The following is an 18,437-nucleotide window of genomic DNA, read 5'->3' on the forward strand; positions in this document are numbered from 1 at the left end:
GTTATGGTGGAGTTAATCTTTAATGAAAGGTTTCGAGTTTGCGATCTATGATAGAGGGCGCTTTATCCCCAAAGCAGGATTTTCTTACGTGAATTTGAGTTAATCACGCTCCAAAGCGGATACTGGATATCAGATGAGAAACCAAGAAATAAAATGATCAGTAGTAAATTGTAGTACGTGAAGAATTGCTCAAGCACGAAAGGGAAGAATCTCTTTTTTTCCTATCTGAATTAGATGATTTTAGTACTTACCACTAATTTTATGTAGGAAGCAAACAGCACATCATTAGCTGTCTGCTGGATAGTACTCTCTAAAATAAGTAAAAAGTTTGTATACTATCCTAAAGCGATAAATTTCTTGTACGATTTATACTACTATTAATTGCAAAATCAGAAATATGGGTTTAACTTGTATAGAGTACTATTTAATTTTGGCTGTAGAAGTTACCCACCTCTTCAAAACACGAATAATATAGGCATGTTAAATTCGGTAATGCAAGAAAAATAGTGCCCTAACAAATTGGCGGTGATGGGTATCTCAGTGAATATTTTCTCTAAATGAATTGGACCTATGAATAAGTTTAAAAGTGATTTTCCCCCAAGAAGTAATGAGTCTAAGTGTTCATTGAATTTTGGACAGGGAGATGATCATCTATCCAGATGGCGATGAAAGTGGAGATAGACATGATCATATCTCTATATACTTGTCCATAGCTGAGACAAGCTCTTTACAGGCTGGTTGAGAGGTGAATGCCACATTTAGCTTCTTGATATTTGATCAAATTCATGGCAAGTATCTGGTAATGAGAGGTATATACCTTTCTCTGGAATTTTCTTCTTAGAAGTCTTTTTGAAGTTCCCAAAAGATGAAAGTAAATTAAGTAGATACTTTAAATTTAAATATGAATTGTTAATGTGTCCTAAAAGGACTTCATAATATACTCATACTTTATAATGCATATCTCATGAAACATTCAAGGGTCCCTCTAAGGATTACATTCTTAATGAGAAATATAGCTTTGAAGTAGATGTATATGTCATCAAGAACCAGAGTGCGTGAATTTGTGTCCTCACTGAATGAACTCAAGTCTTATAAGCACGAATTGAAGATTTCTGAATTTTCATAAGAATATAGTGCTTATAAGCATAAAGTGCTTAAGAATATAGCTCAAGTCTTATAAGCACTATATTCTTAACTTAGTGCAATAAAGTATGAGTATATTATGAAGTCCTTTTAGGACACATTAACAATTCATATTTAAATTTAATGTATCTAGTTATTTTACATTAACAATTTATATTTAAATTTAAAGTATCTAGTTATTTTACATTCATATTGTGGGGACTTCAAAAAGACTTCTGAGAAGAAAATTCCAGAGAAAGGAACATTATATTATACCTCTCATTACCAGATACTTGCCATGAATTTGATCAAATATCAAGAAGCTAAATGTGACATTCACCTCCCAACCAAGCCTGTAAAGAGCTTGTCTCGGCTATGGACAAGTATATAGAGATATGATCATGTCTATCTCCACTTTCATCGCCATCTGGATAGATGATCATCTTCCTGTCCAAAATGCAATGAACACTTAGACTCATTACTTCTTGGGGGGAAATCACTTTTAAGGTCCAATTCATTTAGAGAAAATATTCACTGAGATACCCATCAACGCCAATTTGTTAGTGCACTATTTTTCAAGAGAAAAGAACATTATATATACTTCTCATTACAAGATACTTGCCATGAATTTGATCAAATATCAAGAAGCTAAATGTGGCATTCACCTCCCAACCAACCTGTAAGGAGCTTGTCTGAGCTATGGACAGGTATATAGAGATATGATCATGTCCATCTCCACTTTCACCACCATCTGGATAGATGATCATCTTTCTGTCCAAAATGTAATGGACACTTAGACTCATTACTTCTTGGGGGAGGCGGGGGGGGGGGGGGGGGAATCACTTTTTAAGCTTATTCATAGGTCCAATTCATTTAGAGAAAATATCCACTGAGATACCCATCAGCGCCAATTTGTTAGGGCACTATTTCCTCTTCTTTGTCCAAATAATAGCTCGAGGATTGTTGAAACCGGTAATTCAAGGGTGATTTTAGTGCATTCATTAGTTTAAGAAGAGAAATTTTCAATTGTTACTGTTGATTCTACAGGAATCTTATAACGAACGATTGAGAACGAAATTATATCCTCATTTGGGTCATCCACAATGCAACTAAACCCTTATTTCCACAAATTTAACATACATTTTTTTTTGTTTCTGGGAGGGCAAAATGTTGCCCCGTGGCCAGATTATAAACATAGTAATGTTGTTGGTATATGATTTTGCTTACATCAAAGAAGAAATCTCATAGATGATGCAATAATGTATAGGCAACAATCGCGTAGAAAATTTACACACTAGTCGAAATTTTCTTTGACCATCTTTGATGAAGTGAAGAGAAAACAATTTTGGAAACGTTTAGGGATAGCTTGGTAAACAAATCCAATTGTACGATTACAAGGTCTCTGAGAACGACGATCAAATATGTGTCGCGCCCAACTCGTAGACACACATTTAAACCTCATAAGGGCTTTCTAGGGCAACCAATTCAATATTTCAATTACAGTGTCCACCGACAGCGCCATAACAATGTGCAGATTAAAATAGAACTTCAACAACATAACGGAACTTTAAAGCCAAACTTTAATAAGAGACCTTAAAACGAAAATTGATCAACAGCTAGACATATATCCGGATGGATTTCATACTAATCAAAATCATCAATGCATCTAGATCTTAACTTGTAATTTAATCATGACAGTACTACTAGTAGTAAGTAAAATTACACATACAATTAGTAAACTAATACATGGAAAAAAGGAAATAAACATACTAACCTCAGTAGCTTTATAGATTGAAAAACAAAGATGAGAGTTCAAGGCTTCTATTGATGTGTGATGTTATGCTTGTACATGTGTTTAATTATATAGACAATCAAGTTAGGGTTAAGGCCAAATACATAGACCGCCGCCTGAAGTTCTCACATTTTTTTTTCATTTAGATACCTTAACTGTAGATATTACCTATTAGACGCCTAATGTATATTCAAAATGTGTCAATTCAGCACCTTAATACTTACTCGCGCCAGCTGTTTACACTAAGTCAATGCAACATGCCATAGTTAAACAACTTAATAAAGTAAAGATATACATTAACTAGTTAATTTACCCGCGCGAGTCATGAGAAATCTCTTCAAATATTGAAAAATCAATAGTAATATTTTAGCCTTCAAATACAGATAGATTAAATCTCAAATTTTAATCCATTTTATTATGAACACTTATTGTTATATTTTTCTCTTAAACTCATCAACTAAAGGTTTAATCTTCTAGAGATGCTTAATTTTTGTATAATCTTATATGGTTGAAATTATATATATATTTTCATAAATTAACTTTAAGGAAAGAAAGAAGTTTAAGAAAATGTTGTATGCGTGTACATGTGTAATAATTTTACATGATTTTTTCATTTTTTTCCAATTCAGAATTATTGCAACGGATTGATACCCTATTATAATTGATCTCTCTTCATAAATTCTCTTCCATCACAAACGTATCTCTCTCCCTTCAAGATATGAGTCATACCAAGGCAACTGCCTTACTGCACCACCTCACCCGACATTAACAAATTACTGATACAGCCAAGTTAACAGCAGGAGAAAATTTCATCCAATTCTATCTCTTTTATGCCTCTGTCTTTGTCTCCCTCTAAATAGTTGCTCCAAAAAGATCTTCAATTGAGAATATTTTATCTAGTAACTGCAGTAGATCAATAGCATTTGTTTTTAACCCTTTATAAATATGATACAAATTTGAGGAACAACTATAGAAATAAAGTAAAATTTAATTAGTATAGAAACACTCAAATTAACACCCTTGCATTTGTTATAATCATCATTTCGTTATTGTATGCTGACAAAAGAACTCTACTTAACGCTCTCATTTAGTCTACATGAATGATTATATATGGAGTTAAAAAAGTGACATTGAGATATCACATTCTTCAAAGTTCATTCAAACCTCGTATTCGATTTTTAAATTATTTGCAGGGGCGGATGTAGCCCTAAAGTATGGGTTCAGAGGAATCCAATGATTTTAGTTCATATATCCTGCATTTGTATCAAGGAATTCACACAATATCTACAAATAGTCGATTGTGAATCTAATTATTATTTTACTTTAATTTGAGATCATTCTAGGAACACATAAACCGTAAAACCTAAATCCGTTTCTGATTAGTTGCTTGCCCTACTGCTCCAAGTTTCAACTCAAAGGTTGCTGTATGAATTGGGGAAGGAAAGATCAAATTAGTAAAATCACTCAAAATCACGATTTTACAACTTTGTTGATCTTCAGGGGTAGAGATTTCCATAATTTAAATTATAAATATATTACGTAATTTAGAACGCCATTAATTATATGATCATCTTCACTAATATGGCTACCCATATTTAAAGGAAAAAACAGTATAATTAATTCAATCATATGATTATATGTAAAGCTTACCCATATTTCTGAAAAACTTAAAGGATGCAATGATCTTGTTCTCTCTTTGATGCATACGTCCACAATATTACCAGATTTCTTGTACAGAACAAATACCCTCTCCGTCTCTCTTTCGGCAATTGAAGAATCTTTAGATGGTTTTTTTTGTTTAAAAATTGGCTTCGCCATTGTCAGAATGGAGGGAGAAGGTGTGCCTTTTCAATCAAATGTTTGGTTTTGGTTAGTTAGTAAATACTAATTAATGTGGTTAATGATTAAAATAAATGCAGTTTAAACGGAAGTTTTATTTTTGTGAAAAGACGTGACTATAAATGAAGTAAAGCCGATAGTTTTTTTTTTTCTTAAATGAGGTGACTTTTAGATTATTTTTTTCCAGTCTATAACATAAATTTAAAATTAGAGAAAATTTCAAAAAAATTAGGAAAAAGATAATTACAAATGTAGGCCTTTGAGACATGCCACGTAAGCGGGCCTATGTCCCAGCTTTATTTTTATATATATATATATATATATATATATATATATATATATAGAGAGAGAGAGAGAGAGAGAGAGAGAGAGAGAGAGGGGTTAATCATGATTAGTGTTTAAATAAAGATTGGTAATTTCATGTAGAAATTCATTAAGGTTGGAAATCAATCAAAAGTACAAATCACGTAAGGGATCTGCTACATTCAATATATTAGATTAGTTTGTCCTCATTATTGACCAAGTCTTTTTCCACAAATTTGTCTCAATTAATGATAATTAAAAAAAAGTATGTAGAATTGTTTTTTATCGTCTTTTCCGTTTATAATTAATCAACATTTTTTTTTTTTTTACTTCTTTGGACATTACATGAAAACGACTTTCTTGTCTAGTTAACCATTATAATACTGGAATAGATTTAATGTTGTGTTTACTGAAATTGAATACAGTCATGTTAAATTCGTGAGTGTTAACAAAGGAAAACCAGTTTAGGGACTTAGAGTTAAATAAAACTTATTACTTTAAAAGTTAGAATATGAGAGGTTTTTATGATAATACTTAGAATAATTTCATAGGCTGCCTGTCAGGTTTGACTTCATTACACTAACTTCCTTGTGGCCAACGATATTACACTTATCTCACTATTGACTTTTTGTAATAATTATCTTAACTCATTTTTCATTAATATAAATAAAACATAAAATTTTGATAAATGGCAAAATACGAGAAACATTTATAAGGTAATTAAAAATAAGTATAGCCGGTTAACCAAGGAAATTTAGTCAATTGATGTTATGTTAAGAAAGGAAAATCAGTTTAAGTTAATATTACAATAATAATTGAGTTTATAGTCAAATATGAGTTCATGTGAACCCGGAAGACCCTCTAGATCCGCCTCTCTGCCTACAAAAAGGTCTCAGCATTTAGAGTTCCAAAGAAAAAGAAGCACTATGTAAAAAAGGATTATACATATCTGAAAATAAGAGTAGTTATAGGATTATCATTTCTACAAATAGATAGTAAATCAACAATGTTTTAATTAACCAACATAAAATCAACCTTTATCTTGTTAAACAAGTACATATGAAATATATAAAAATCTAAAATGACAAATATTAATACTTCAAATCTAACGCCAAGAAGGAAGCTTCCATTCTTGATACTCATAAGGGAAAAAGTTTGGTGGATATTTGACGTTTGCCAAAATCACACACTAATTTTGTAGAACAATCGACCATATCATATAGCAGATCAGAAACTTACCACTTGCTTTTATATTCTTATATATAAACAACAAATATGTGTGGCTCAGCAGGGTGAAATACCATATTCGGGTCGACATGAAAAGGTCCAGGATGTACGAGTCTTGAGGTAAGTGTTAACAGCTTTAAGGACATCTAGTTAAGTGTACTTCCCATCCCATAATGTTGTCATGTCGCGTATATTGCTCTTCATGTGCCAAACGTTGAACAAACTGGAGTCTAAAAGACTCCAATTTTGAGTAATAGAGGATTCCTCTGTATACACCTAGAGCCTATTTGGATGGGTTTATAACTTTTGGCTTATAAGTCATAAGTTCGGAATCCTAACGTATGGATTTTAGCTATTTTTGTAATTTGGCTTTAAAATAAGTACTTAAAAGTACTTTTCAATCTTATTCAAACACTATAAAAGTGGTTAAAAACACCTAAAATAAGTCAATCCAAATAGGCTCGTAGAGATCTCATTTCTCTATGATCAAACACATCGGATTGGGTAAATCCAAAGACCGAATACACTATCGTACACGTTGATTCGATGCCAATCGTCAAGCCAGTAGAACATCCCATGGATAACACCTGATGATGATTTCCACTTAGAAGGGTGGTTAAAATAGGGGTAATGATTGATACGATTGAAAGGTTTTTCGAGGTCAAAGGTGAATTTAGTCCATGATTTAGTCTCAGAAGAGAAACTTTCGATTGTTAAAGTTGATTTTGCTGGAACCTCATGACGGCCCTGAGTATAACACTAAACAATCATTATATCCATTTCAAATATAGAATTCAAATACATCAGGCTAATTTATTTTTCCTGAAACCTGTCCACAAACAGATCATAGGAAAGGCTGTTGCTAGAGAATCATTTGAGAGATAGGAGCTTTATTTGGAAGGCCCCAACCATATGAAATTTCTCAAACATTATGTCGGAGCAGGAAAACGTTATTGAGCATTCTTCGAGACAATTCAGAAGATGAACGGATTATAATGAGAAATGTTGTATGTATATGAATCTAGGCATTACTATTTAAGTTTTTTTTTTTTTTTTTTTTTTTTTTTTGTCAATGCTTGGCCTTTTTTCATAATTAAAATGATGAAAAAAGTGTTTATTAAAGGAAATAATTAGGTATTCAATAGTCATCTCTTTTCCCTAAAAATTAACCGTTGATTCTTTTAATCCTCTTGATTCCAGTCTCTTCCTCCTTTTGGCGTATGTCCTCATTTCGTATAACGTCTTCTTCTTTCCTTCTTCTTCCTCCCCTCACCATAGGTACTCGCCAAGTAAATATCTTCTTTCTCGCTTTTGAGGTTTGTTTGGTTAGTATTTCATGTTTCTTTATATCCATTACTCTTAATTTTTGCCGGAATTTATGTTTGTCGTGTAGCACTTATGATAGTTTGGTCTGTCATTTCTCTTTTAACTGTAATAATTTCTTAAGGAAAATTTAGTTGAAGAAATCTAATGCTCTGGACTTACGACTCTATGTTCTCATTTTTAATCGAGTGCCTATGATACAACATTAAGGACCGAAGTTATTCCTCAAGCACCCCAGTACATATCCTACAATAAGCCTTGCTTCTCATTCAACAAATAACTTATTATTATCCACTACTAATGCGTCTAGGCCCGTGCTAAGCCCGGGCCCAAATTTAACTTTAATTTGTTATATAAAAAAACTTATTATAAAAAAATTCCTTTGCCCTTAATAAAATAATTTGTAATCATACAAATATTTTAGACATCAAAATTTAAAACTCTTAATTTTTTCTAAACTTTATCCATAGTCAAACAGTGTTATACATAAATTGAGACGAAGTGAATATTAAATGATTGGTGTACATGTACCCATTAGCCAAATTGGCAAGATCACTTGCACAAAATGGCCGTAAACGTCACTCCCGACTCAATATATCAATAGTTCATTATATTTGTAGTAAACTTCATTTAGACATCCGAATTATAACTTGTTCCAATTGAGCACATCACCTTTTAAAGTGATCCTATTAGACACGTTCGATTCAAATTTTTAAAAAACTTTTGCGAGTGCTAGCATCTGTTATGTAATTAACTACATAAAATTTGACATCTCCTTTATTAAACACAACATTTTGATTTGCTGAGGCTAATGTGTATACTTAAAGGAGGAGACATATTAACATTTGAAAACGCGCACAAAAATATTTTTCAAAATTTGACGTTATCACATATTCAGATGTTCAATTGGAATAACTCTTAGTTCAAATGTTTAAATGAAATTTAGCAACAACTTTAAAAGGCTATCGATGTATTAAATTAAAAAAATAGTAAAGTAAGGTAACACCATTAAAATAAAATGAGAAGTTACGTATGTGATTTTTCTAATGGCTTTCAAGCCATTTTTTTTAGGCATTGGGTTTTTAAGGGAAAAAAAAGGCTATTGGGACCCACTTCTTTGCTTGGAGGTGGTATGCTTTAAAAGACTTCACCGTGAAAGAAGAAAGAGAACAAACAAATTGGTTATTGGGACCCACTGCCATATGTCTAGAAAAGACAACTTCAGCAGCCATGTGTAGCCACTTCATTGCATCAAAAATCCAACAAAATTACTATTCTACCCCTGTGAGGATGACTAAAAACCCAAGATCTGCGTTTATATATAATAGTAATATTTATCCTATTTCCTGAATTTTTGTGGATTTTTTGCTTGATTTTCTCCTAATTTTTATGTTTAATTGACTTTTAGTTTGCAATTGTCACTGATCATCTCCTTAATTAGATAAAACTTAAATAAGCTTTGATAAAATATAACTTACTATACATTACGCAGAAGTTTGCAAAGGGCAAATTAATCAACTATATGTTATTTATAAGTATTTCTTTCTCATAAAAACGAGGAATAGTATATGAATCCATTATTAGCTCGATGATTATTTTATGAATTTACTAAAGCTTATAAATTTACTAGTATATTATAAAGCTAGCATAGATAAGGTGATGTGACACCTCTCTATAGCCTCCATTGCTATTTATCTTTTATCTCATTTTTTTGGCATTTTCCCCTCTATTTCTCTATATAATCTACTACTTAATTAATTAGATTAACAAAAACAAAAACTTAGTTAATTAAATATTCCTTTGGCAAAAATCCGGCCACGTACAAAGCAATCCTCTAATTCAGCCCACGACAACATATTTATTACTACATTATTTTACCCAATACCAAATTACCACAGAAATAATTTTCAGGATTTAGCTTTGTGAGATGTAGATACGGAGACTGATAATGGTGAAGAAAAAAAAGATTTCAATGTGATGATTTATAGATATAATGATTAGAATTTGTAACTGATGTGGAGTTGAAGTGGCAAAATAATAGTAGCAATAAGGATTTTAATGTGCCAATAAACTTATTTTATGATTTCCGTTACATTACTGAGCCTTATGTTTTCCTCCTAATTAACAAACCTTTATTGCGATACTTTTTTTCTGCTTATACTACCTTCTTCATTTCCCTCTTTCTCCTCCCCTTGCCACAGGCAAAAATCATTCCTTTTGGTCTTCAATATTTTTTATATTTTGCTTGATTTTCTGTTCCATTCTTTTTTTTTTTTTTAATACTTGTGCCTATGGCTTTATAATCTTTTTTTGTATATAACATTCACATCCTTCATTAAATTTCTGGAGTTCTACTTCTTCTTCATCATCTTCAATTTCAGGTACATAATAGAGCAAAACATTCAGGTGGTTTTATAATCTTTTTATAGCAAATAATTCACATCCTTCATTAACTTTATGGAGTTCTACTTCTTCTGCATCATCTTCAATTTCAGGTACATAATAGAGCAAAACATTCGGTAGTTTATTTTCCCATTTTTATCTATTTTGGTTGCTATACTAACATTTTTCATATACGGTATTATATTTTCCTTTTTATGCTTTGTAATTTCCTCAAAAAAATAATTGTGTGTCTTTTCTATCCCGATAAACGCACTTCAATTGGGTTTATTTTTCCCCCTTTTTATGTGTTCTCGAAGGCCACTTCGTGGCATTATTGCAGTCGATGTCCCACGAACTCCAGCCTAATTTTATTAATTAGTTGCTTATATATATATGATAATGTGTACCAAAAAATTTCGGTGTGTGTGTGTGTGTATGACCAGTGAATAAATAAACATTGAAGCATGCCATTAGAACAAGCAAAAACTTGAGAAAAAATTGCATTTTCTTCTTGGCTACACAATTAGTTGTCAATTACAATTTCTTTGTGTGCCGTTTCTATCCCAGGCAAATCCTCTTCAATTAGTTTTTTCTTTTTCACTTGAGCATTGCCCTAAATGATTCAAGTGGATGATTGTATTTCACAATCATGGCATGTTGGAGTTGTGCATCCTAAAAGATTCATGGAAATTCATGACAGATGGATAGAAGTAACTATACATTGAAGAGTCATGAAGAATCATCATTCTACAAACATCAAACTATCAATATTGAAGTAGTCGTGATGGAAACAATAATACTTATTTAGTGAAGATTTTGGTTTTCTTAATTATGTTTTTTCTGATAGTTATATAAAAGGCTGAAGTGAAGACAACTTAAGAAGGAAAAGGAGAAGTAATCAAAATTATATTGTTGGATAATTTATGAGAGAAATCCCTAATGCAATAATGGCTATTGTTTGAATATTGCATACAAGTTGAATTTATGAACATCTGTTGTGAGTAGAAGAAAATGTATTGTTTTTACCCCATTATTATTCATATAAGAATTATTGATATATCTTTAGCTTGTATATCAATACTTCAAGCTTTAATTCTCATGGTCGAAATGTGGTGGTAAGAATTATGGACCACCATAGTAGTATATTTATTTAAGTCCTTTTTTTTCCAGAAAAGTTGGTCATTAATTAGTGTTGCCCAAAAAAGAAACATAAATTTGATCATATTTTACTTAAGTAAAAATTATCGTATTGTCTCTACTATTTTGTTATGTCTTAAAAGAAATTGTGGTGAAAATAAATGAGTAGCTTGTGAGAATGGAAAACTACCTTAGAAAAGTATGTTTTTCCTTAATTCTAAAAAAAAATTAAAAGCATTGCATGTTAATGAAATACTTAAGAATCTAATTAATAAAAACACTAAGAAATTCAGTAGAGAGTCAAAAAAATATGATGGACTAGAGGTGGCGTGGTATGTTACTTAGAATAACAAATTTATTTATGTTTTACTAAAATTTTATTCCGCACTTTGATCGAGTGCCGATTTATTTATCTAGAGTAACAGGGATAAAGTTCAATTTCTCACAAGAATGACTTTTCACACCTAAGTTTCTGCCTAAGGTTCACTCACTGTGCGGTAGTCAAGTCCCATGCTTGACTCAACCTTCAACAACACTTAAACTTTTACGGACTTAAAATATATTATCTCAATAAAGTAAAGAACATAATTTCACTTACTTTATTTTAAAGATTTCCCCAAAGTATAAGTACTAATTGTTATTATTTATTATCTATGAAATGAAATTACCTAAGAATACCAAAAGCCTAAATTATGATAACATTTATTTCTATTTACAGCCACTAACAAATACTACCATAATTTTCAATAACTAATATATTATTTATGAACAACACTAAATTAGGAAGGGACATTACCAAAAAAAAAAAAAAAAAAATCATTCAATTAAAAGAATTGTTACGGAAAAAAAAAGTTAAAAGAATTGTTCATTACCCTTTTTTTTTGTTTTTGTTTTTTGTGTATTTTTATCCTTAGACATTTGATTTATAATTTTAGTTTGTATTTTCTCTCGATTTGCCGGGACCAAAACATAGGTATCGGTATATGATTTATAATTTATTTTTATTTTTTATTATAAATTTTTAGAAGTAAATTTATAAAAAGAAACGTCTCATCGCGCGAAGCGTGGGTCTGTTAACTAGTTTTATTATAATGTGCTCATTTAACAAACTAGACGGCATTATACGTAACATTCAAGATAAAATTAATAAAATAGTGCCACCATATCTAATGTCAAAGGCAATATTATAAAAGAATTGGAAAACTTCAGTGTTTTTTCTGTTGAACTAAACTTGAAATGAAATCTAAGAATAAATGTTGACTTGAAACTTAATTAACTAGCTAAAACTTTATCCTATGATACTTTTCTTATAGTTAATGTCATTATTTTATTCTATGATACCTAAAGCTTTATTTATTCTATGATACGTTTTTTTTTTGGGTAAGTTACTCTGATACTTTTCTTGAAGTGACATTATTTCATGTTAGTAATATAGGCAGGCTTGCTATCACACAAAAGAAAATCTATATATAGTACTAAGGTCTTTTTAGCTTCAACATTGTTTTCTTCTTTGCCTTCATACACTTTTGGATTTTCCATCTCTCATCCTTCAAAATAGTCAAGCAGAGAATAACCTAAGAAGAAACTCAAGTGCACTCCAATTAGTCCAGTTTTGAATTTACGGATAGCCAAACCAAAGAGGTAATTAGCTTTAAATGTTTTACACAACATCCCACATTAATTATAGAAACAGTTTGTGTTGTTGTTCTTTTTTTCCAGTAATTTTAAGGGAATAAAAATAAAATATAAGGATGTTAAATATTGTTGCATTTGTTTTAATTTATGTGGCACTGTTCGGATTTCGAGAGTCAAACCGTTTAAAACTTAAAATATGACCATGAATTTGGACATGGAATCTTTCAATTTTTTCAAAATATTATTATATTTGAAAACTACGTAAAAAGTACTATAAGTCAATAAGTGACAGTTCAAATATTTAAAGGACATATTAAAAAGTCACGAAAAAAATAGTTTATTTGACTCTCGAAATCCGAATGATGCCACATAAATTTGAATGGAGGGAGTATCACCCTATAGGCTATAACATACTTAAGGCAGTTTTTATTACTCCCACTTGTTTCCATTTTCTTAAAGAGTAGTATCTCCTTTTCTAGCAAAAAAAAATGTTTATGTTGGGGAAGATATAAAATGAAGTATTTGATTGTTACTGCAAATCTTTTCAAAGAAATTGAGACAGAGAGAGTACTTTAATTTGTAAAATGATGTCATGTTTGATTTGGTTTAAGTTTTATATATTGATGATGTAAACAAAATTATACATAACTTTTAAGATAAACAATAAGGGCTTGTTTGGTTTAAATGTAATAGCATTGGTCCAGCTGTTAAGGTATTGTCTGCTTTGAGTTTGGGCACGCAAGAATTTGTTTCTTGGGTTTTAACCCAAATGGCATCTCAATAGTTGATTCTGAACTTATTCGTACAAGATCCCTAACTTTCTTATCTCATTCTGATGTGGATTAGCCTAAGGTGTAATGTGTACTCCTGAGGCTTGCTCTGCATTATAGTTGTCACATACCCCTCCCCCCCCCCCCCCCTCCCCCCTCGGGGACTTATGGTCCATGCCGAGGTTTTCCCCACCATGTACTAATTAGGGAGAGTCCTGACTGTCCTGGTCCAACTGTTAAGGTATGTGCGCTTTGGCCCCAGGCCCAGATGGATTTGTCTCTTGGGTTTTAACTCAAAAGATGCATCAATAGTTGATTCTGAACTTACTTTTATAAGCTCTAACTTTCTTCTCCCATTCTGAAATGGGATTCGCCTAATAAGGTGTACAATGTGCATCCATTCTTCAGAGACTTGCCCTCTGCCATGGGTTCATATTAAAATCAGAATATCTCAAGATTATAATACTGAGATTAAAATCAAGATTAAAACTTGGATACCTTGTCTCAACTTCTATATTAGATAAGTTATTCAAATTAAAGTCCTATTTAATACAGATTTTTGCTAATATCTCCAATCAAACATAGGGTAAATTTAATCCTAAAATATAAATCGAGATAATCCGCCTAATTCCTTGAACCAAACAATCACTAATTGATAAACTACACAGATTGTGTAAACAAATATTTTATTGCCAGTGCATATAACTTAAATTCTGTTTCTATATAATTTTGATAATCAGGCTATAGCAGGTGTCAAGATCAAATTTAAGCTAGTTTAGAACTCTACCAACTCGGAAGGAGAAAAAACCTAAGTAAGTCACATTAAGTACGTATATATGCATGCATGCTTAATTTGCTACCTAGTGTACATTATGTATATATATATATATATATGTTGCGTGTTATGTGTTGTTACTTGTTAGTACATCGAGTGACTTTAGTAAAGGCGAAAAAAGGTAAAGGATAAAATGTAGGAAAAATGACATTTTTCGTCCCTGTATTATTGGCTAATAACACTTTTGATCCATGTGATATTTGACTCTATACATTTAACCTTTAATTTATTGAACTAAGAGATTTTAGTCTAATTACTCACGGAGGTTGACTGTGTAAACAAACCGTCTATTATCCTGAAGGGCATGCAATTCTGCCATTAAAATATTACTTTTAGCTTAGCATGCCATTAAACACTTCCGCCGTATGATTCAATTACAGATACATCCTTTATATTCTAACCCATTAAATATTGTCTTTGGTTGAAATTATAGATCAAGAGAGTTTTGTAAGAAGGATGACACATTCTACTGAGATTACCCCAATAGATGATAATCAGACTCCACAAATTCGTCAAATTACATTATATATATGCACACACACCCAAAAGAGATACATTTATATATGTAGAAATAATTTAGCTTAAATCTTTCGCTTTTACCCTTAGGGGTCATTTGGTTTAAGGTATAAGCTGGGTTATCTCAGTACTAATTTCTATACCATGTTTGGTATAAGGTATAAATTAGTGCTGGGATAAATTTATAACTTGTACCAAACATGGTATAAAAATTAGTGCTGGAATAACCCAGCTTATACCTTCTTAACCCACTTATACTGGGATTATTTTATACCATCTTTTAGATGGTATAAAATAATCCCAATAGATGGGATAAATTAGTCCCGGAATTATAATCCCGGGACTAATGAGTCCTTAAACCAAACAACCCCTTAATGAAATGATTTGCAGCCACACAGATATCTATGGCTTGTTTTAGACCACAAGTTTCAAAAATCTTCTTTCTTTCTTAAACTTTGGGCTTAGTCAAATTAAGACACTTAAATTGGGACAGTGGAAGTACTTCTTTTTCGTTTTTTAATCTTTTTTTTTTTTTTTGAGAAAAGATTATATGCTTATTTTGTTGCAAAAAGAGAAGTAGGCCAGTGAAATTGAAGATTGACTATAGAAGAAATAAAGTACAAAATTAAAGAAAAAGGTACCTTTTTTGAATATGTATATCATTTGAAGTTGCCATTTTAAAACTCAGAGCCCATAAATCATCTCATTAAGTATAAAATGAGAAATTTAAAGTTAAATTGTGAGTACTAAATGTGGAAAGATATCATTCTTTTTAAGACCGACTAAAAAGAAAAGAGTGTCACATAAATTAGGATAGAAGAAGTATTATTATTTTTTTTTGGAAAATTATCTGTCTTTAGATTTTATTTTGTTTTATCTGATCATTGTTTGGTAACAATTTATGTGAGAAAAAAGAAAGTGGCCAGGAAAACCTGAAAAAGAGAAAAAACTATTAACTCTTTCCACTAATTACAGATAGAAGAACGGAGGAGAGTGGATCATTTAATCGAGACAGAGCAAATAAATGGTGAAGATCGATCAAGGTCACAAACCAATATGAAATCTACAAATCAAATCTTTGATGAAATGTTTGAGCATTTGGACAATTTGTCTATCAAATCGTGTACCATATTCAAAGTAAATGTAGGGCTACGTGAATCAAATCCAGATGCTTATACACCAAAGATGGTCTCTATTGGTCCTTACCATGAAGAAAATCATCAACTTCGTCCAATGGAAAAGTACAAATTATTGTTCCTACGACGGTTTCTCCAACGAAAAAGGGGGCTTGACGTGGAAAGTTGCATGAGTGAATTGGGGAAAAGGAAGGAGGAAGCACTAAAGTGTTATGACAATATAGTAGACCTCTATAATGACACTACTCGCACTGATCAATTTTTGCGAATGTTGTTGCTTGATGGTTGTTTTGTGGTTGAGTTTATTCGAGAAAGAGCTAAAAAAGTTACTACAGGGGTTCCAGAAGGAGAACACTATATTATCAATGTTGATTGCATGGTTAATCAAATACTTCGAGACTTGCTGTTACTAGAAAACCAACTTCCTTTCTTTGTCCTCACCATGCTTGATGACTTGACAAAGCAAGTTAATGAATTTCCATTGAGACAACTGGTGCGGTTTGCCTTTGTTGATACTTTGCCAAAAGTAACCCCTGCATCCATAACAGAATTACACCAGGCAGAAAATTTCAAACATTTACTTCATATAGTACACACGTTATGTCACCCTTTAGAAAAGAAAAGTACTAGCAGGCTAACTGGGAAAAGTTCTAGTAAAAGCAGATGGTTCAATTGTTCGCCAGCAAATAGGTCGAAAGAAAAGTCAAAAGCTAAGGAAGCTCGAGATAGCTTCATAACGTGGCATAAGGTCATGCCAAATGCAACAGAGCTTTCCGAAGCTGGAGTTAGCTTCGAAAAAGTCGGACATATTTATAGAGCGATGGACGAAGACAGTGCTGAGGATAGCACAAGTTTATTTGATATAAAGTTCGAGGATGGAGTGATGAAAATCCCTAGTTTTCATGTCAATGATTTTACGGAAACCCTCCTGCGAAATCTCATTGCTTATGAGCAACAAACGTCTGATGTACGTTCAAGATATTTCACTGATTTTGCAATTTTCATGGATTATCTTATTGACACGGACAAAGATGTGAGTTTGCTTCGCCTGAATGAAATCATTAGGAGCAGGATAGGAGAGGACAAAGAAGTGGCTAGCCTCTTCAACAAACTTGCAAAAGGGGTCGTCAATCTTGACGAAGTCTTTTATTACGAAGAAGAAACCAAAAAAGCAAATCAATATTGTCAAAAACCATGGAATAGAATGAAGGCAAGTTTGCTGCGCAATTATTTTGATAGTCCTTGGACAGGAGCTTCAACTGTGGCAGCCATCATACTCCTCATACTCACAGCTATGCAGACCGTTCTAGCTTTCACAGGTTGTGTTAAGAAGTAGTCATTCTAATATATACTGGTTGTTTGAATGTCTCCAACCTATTGTTTCCTCACAACTCCATGCATGCAGTTTTCAGGTGTATTAATGAGCTTACTCTGTCAAAGCTTTTGCATTATTAATTGATTAAAGGTGTGACAATTATAATGAGAGTTTTTCTTTCCTCCAATCGTGGCTTCGTGGAAGAAAGCAAGTCCTCATTTATCAACCTCTTCTTTGTCTATATATATATATATATATATATATAACACTATTATTACGCGGCAATCCAAAGCTAATTGGTAGTATGAATCATGACCATCTATTTTCAGTCCATTTTTACCCGTTAGTTCCATTATTCAATAGTACTCACTACTATAGAAAATTGTGATTTAGTGAGGGACAATCCCTCGCTAATTTAAAATTAGCGTGCAACGAACAAGAGCCTCACTAATTTTGTCGCTAATATGATGACTCAAAAATGACTCATTTCCAGCCTCACTCTTGGACAAAGAAGGATTGCTAGAATGATTTATGAGTATGCATCTGTTCAGTTCAAATCTTAGGATTTACTTATTGGATGCATTTAACGTGAGATAATGCACAAATTTTCTGGACAAGTAGTCAGGGTTCAATTATTGAAATACATGCCAATTAATTCCCAAACAAAACTTAATGGTACAGTCTACCATTAATTCCCAGCTACATTTGAGGAACTAAATTGCCTAAATAATATGCAGCTCCATTTCAATGCACGTCAAATCATGCTCAAGAAAAGAAAAAGAAAATGGTGAAGTGGAATTGAATGATCAAATGTAAAAGCTTCATGACATGACAGAGGAAGTTGAACAAATGTACCATTCATAAGATGGCGAAGTTGACCTTTCTTCCTTCTTTACCAAAGAAATCAAATATTTACTTCAATTTGTACCCGTGTTTTGTCAGTACCCTTCTTTTTCCGGTTTCCCACTCAGTGTCCGGTATCTGCATTTTGCCCGACTAAACTCTGGTTCACGCCAGAAGTCCCACGATGGGGGTAAAAGCTCTCCCTAACAAAGGCGACTCCATACCCAGGGCTAGAATCCTAGACCGCTATTTAAGGATGAAG

General features: G+C 32.1%; 1 protein-coding gene and 1 long non-coding RNA gene across 2 annotated transcripts; one reads left to right on the forward strand and one right to left on the reverse strand.

The window, feature by feature from the left end:
• Positions 1-3,472: 3,472 nt before the first annotated feature.
• LOC132619125 (uncharacterized) lies at positions 3,473-4,766 on the reverse strand. The gene is made up of 2 exons (XR_009574522.1): positions 4,565-4,766; positions 3,473-3,817 (listed from the first exon to the last, which is right to left on the reverse strand). It is a non-coding gene; the product is annotated as an uncharacterized LOC132619125 (long non-coding RNA).
• An 8,507-nt stretch (positions 4,767-13,273) lies between these two features.
• Positions 13,274-17,519, forward strand: LOC132617482 (UPF0481 protein At3g47200-like). Its single transcript, XM_060332487.1, has 2 exons — positions 13,274-13,327; positions 15,857-17,519. Exons 1-2 carry the CDS (start codon positions 13,274-13,276, stop codon positions 17,351-17,353), a joined length of 1,551 nt encoding a protein of 516 aa, XP_060188470.1. The 3' UTR covers positions 17,354-17,519.
• The last annotated feature ends 918 nt before the right edge of the window (positions 17,520-18,437 follow it).

Source organism: Lycium barbarum, chromosome 11 (genome assembly GCF_019175385.1).
Source record: "Lycium barbarum isolate Lr01 chromosome 11, ASM1917538v2, whole genome shotgun sequence".
Classification (NCBI taxonomy): domain Eukaryota; kingdom Viridiplantae; phylum Streptophyta; class Magnoliopsida; order Solanales; family Solanaceae; genus Lycium; species Lycium barbarum.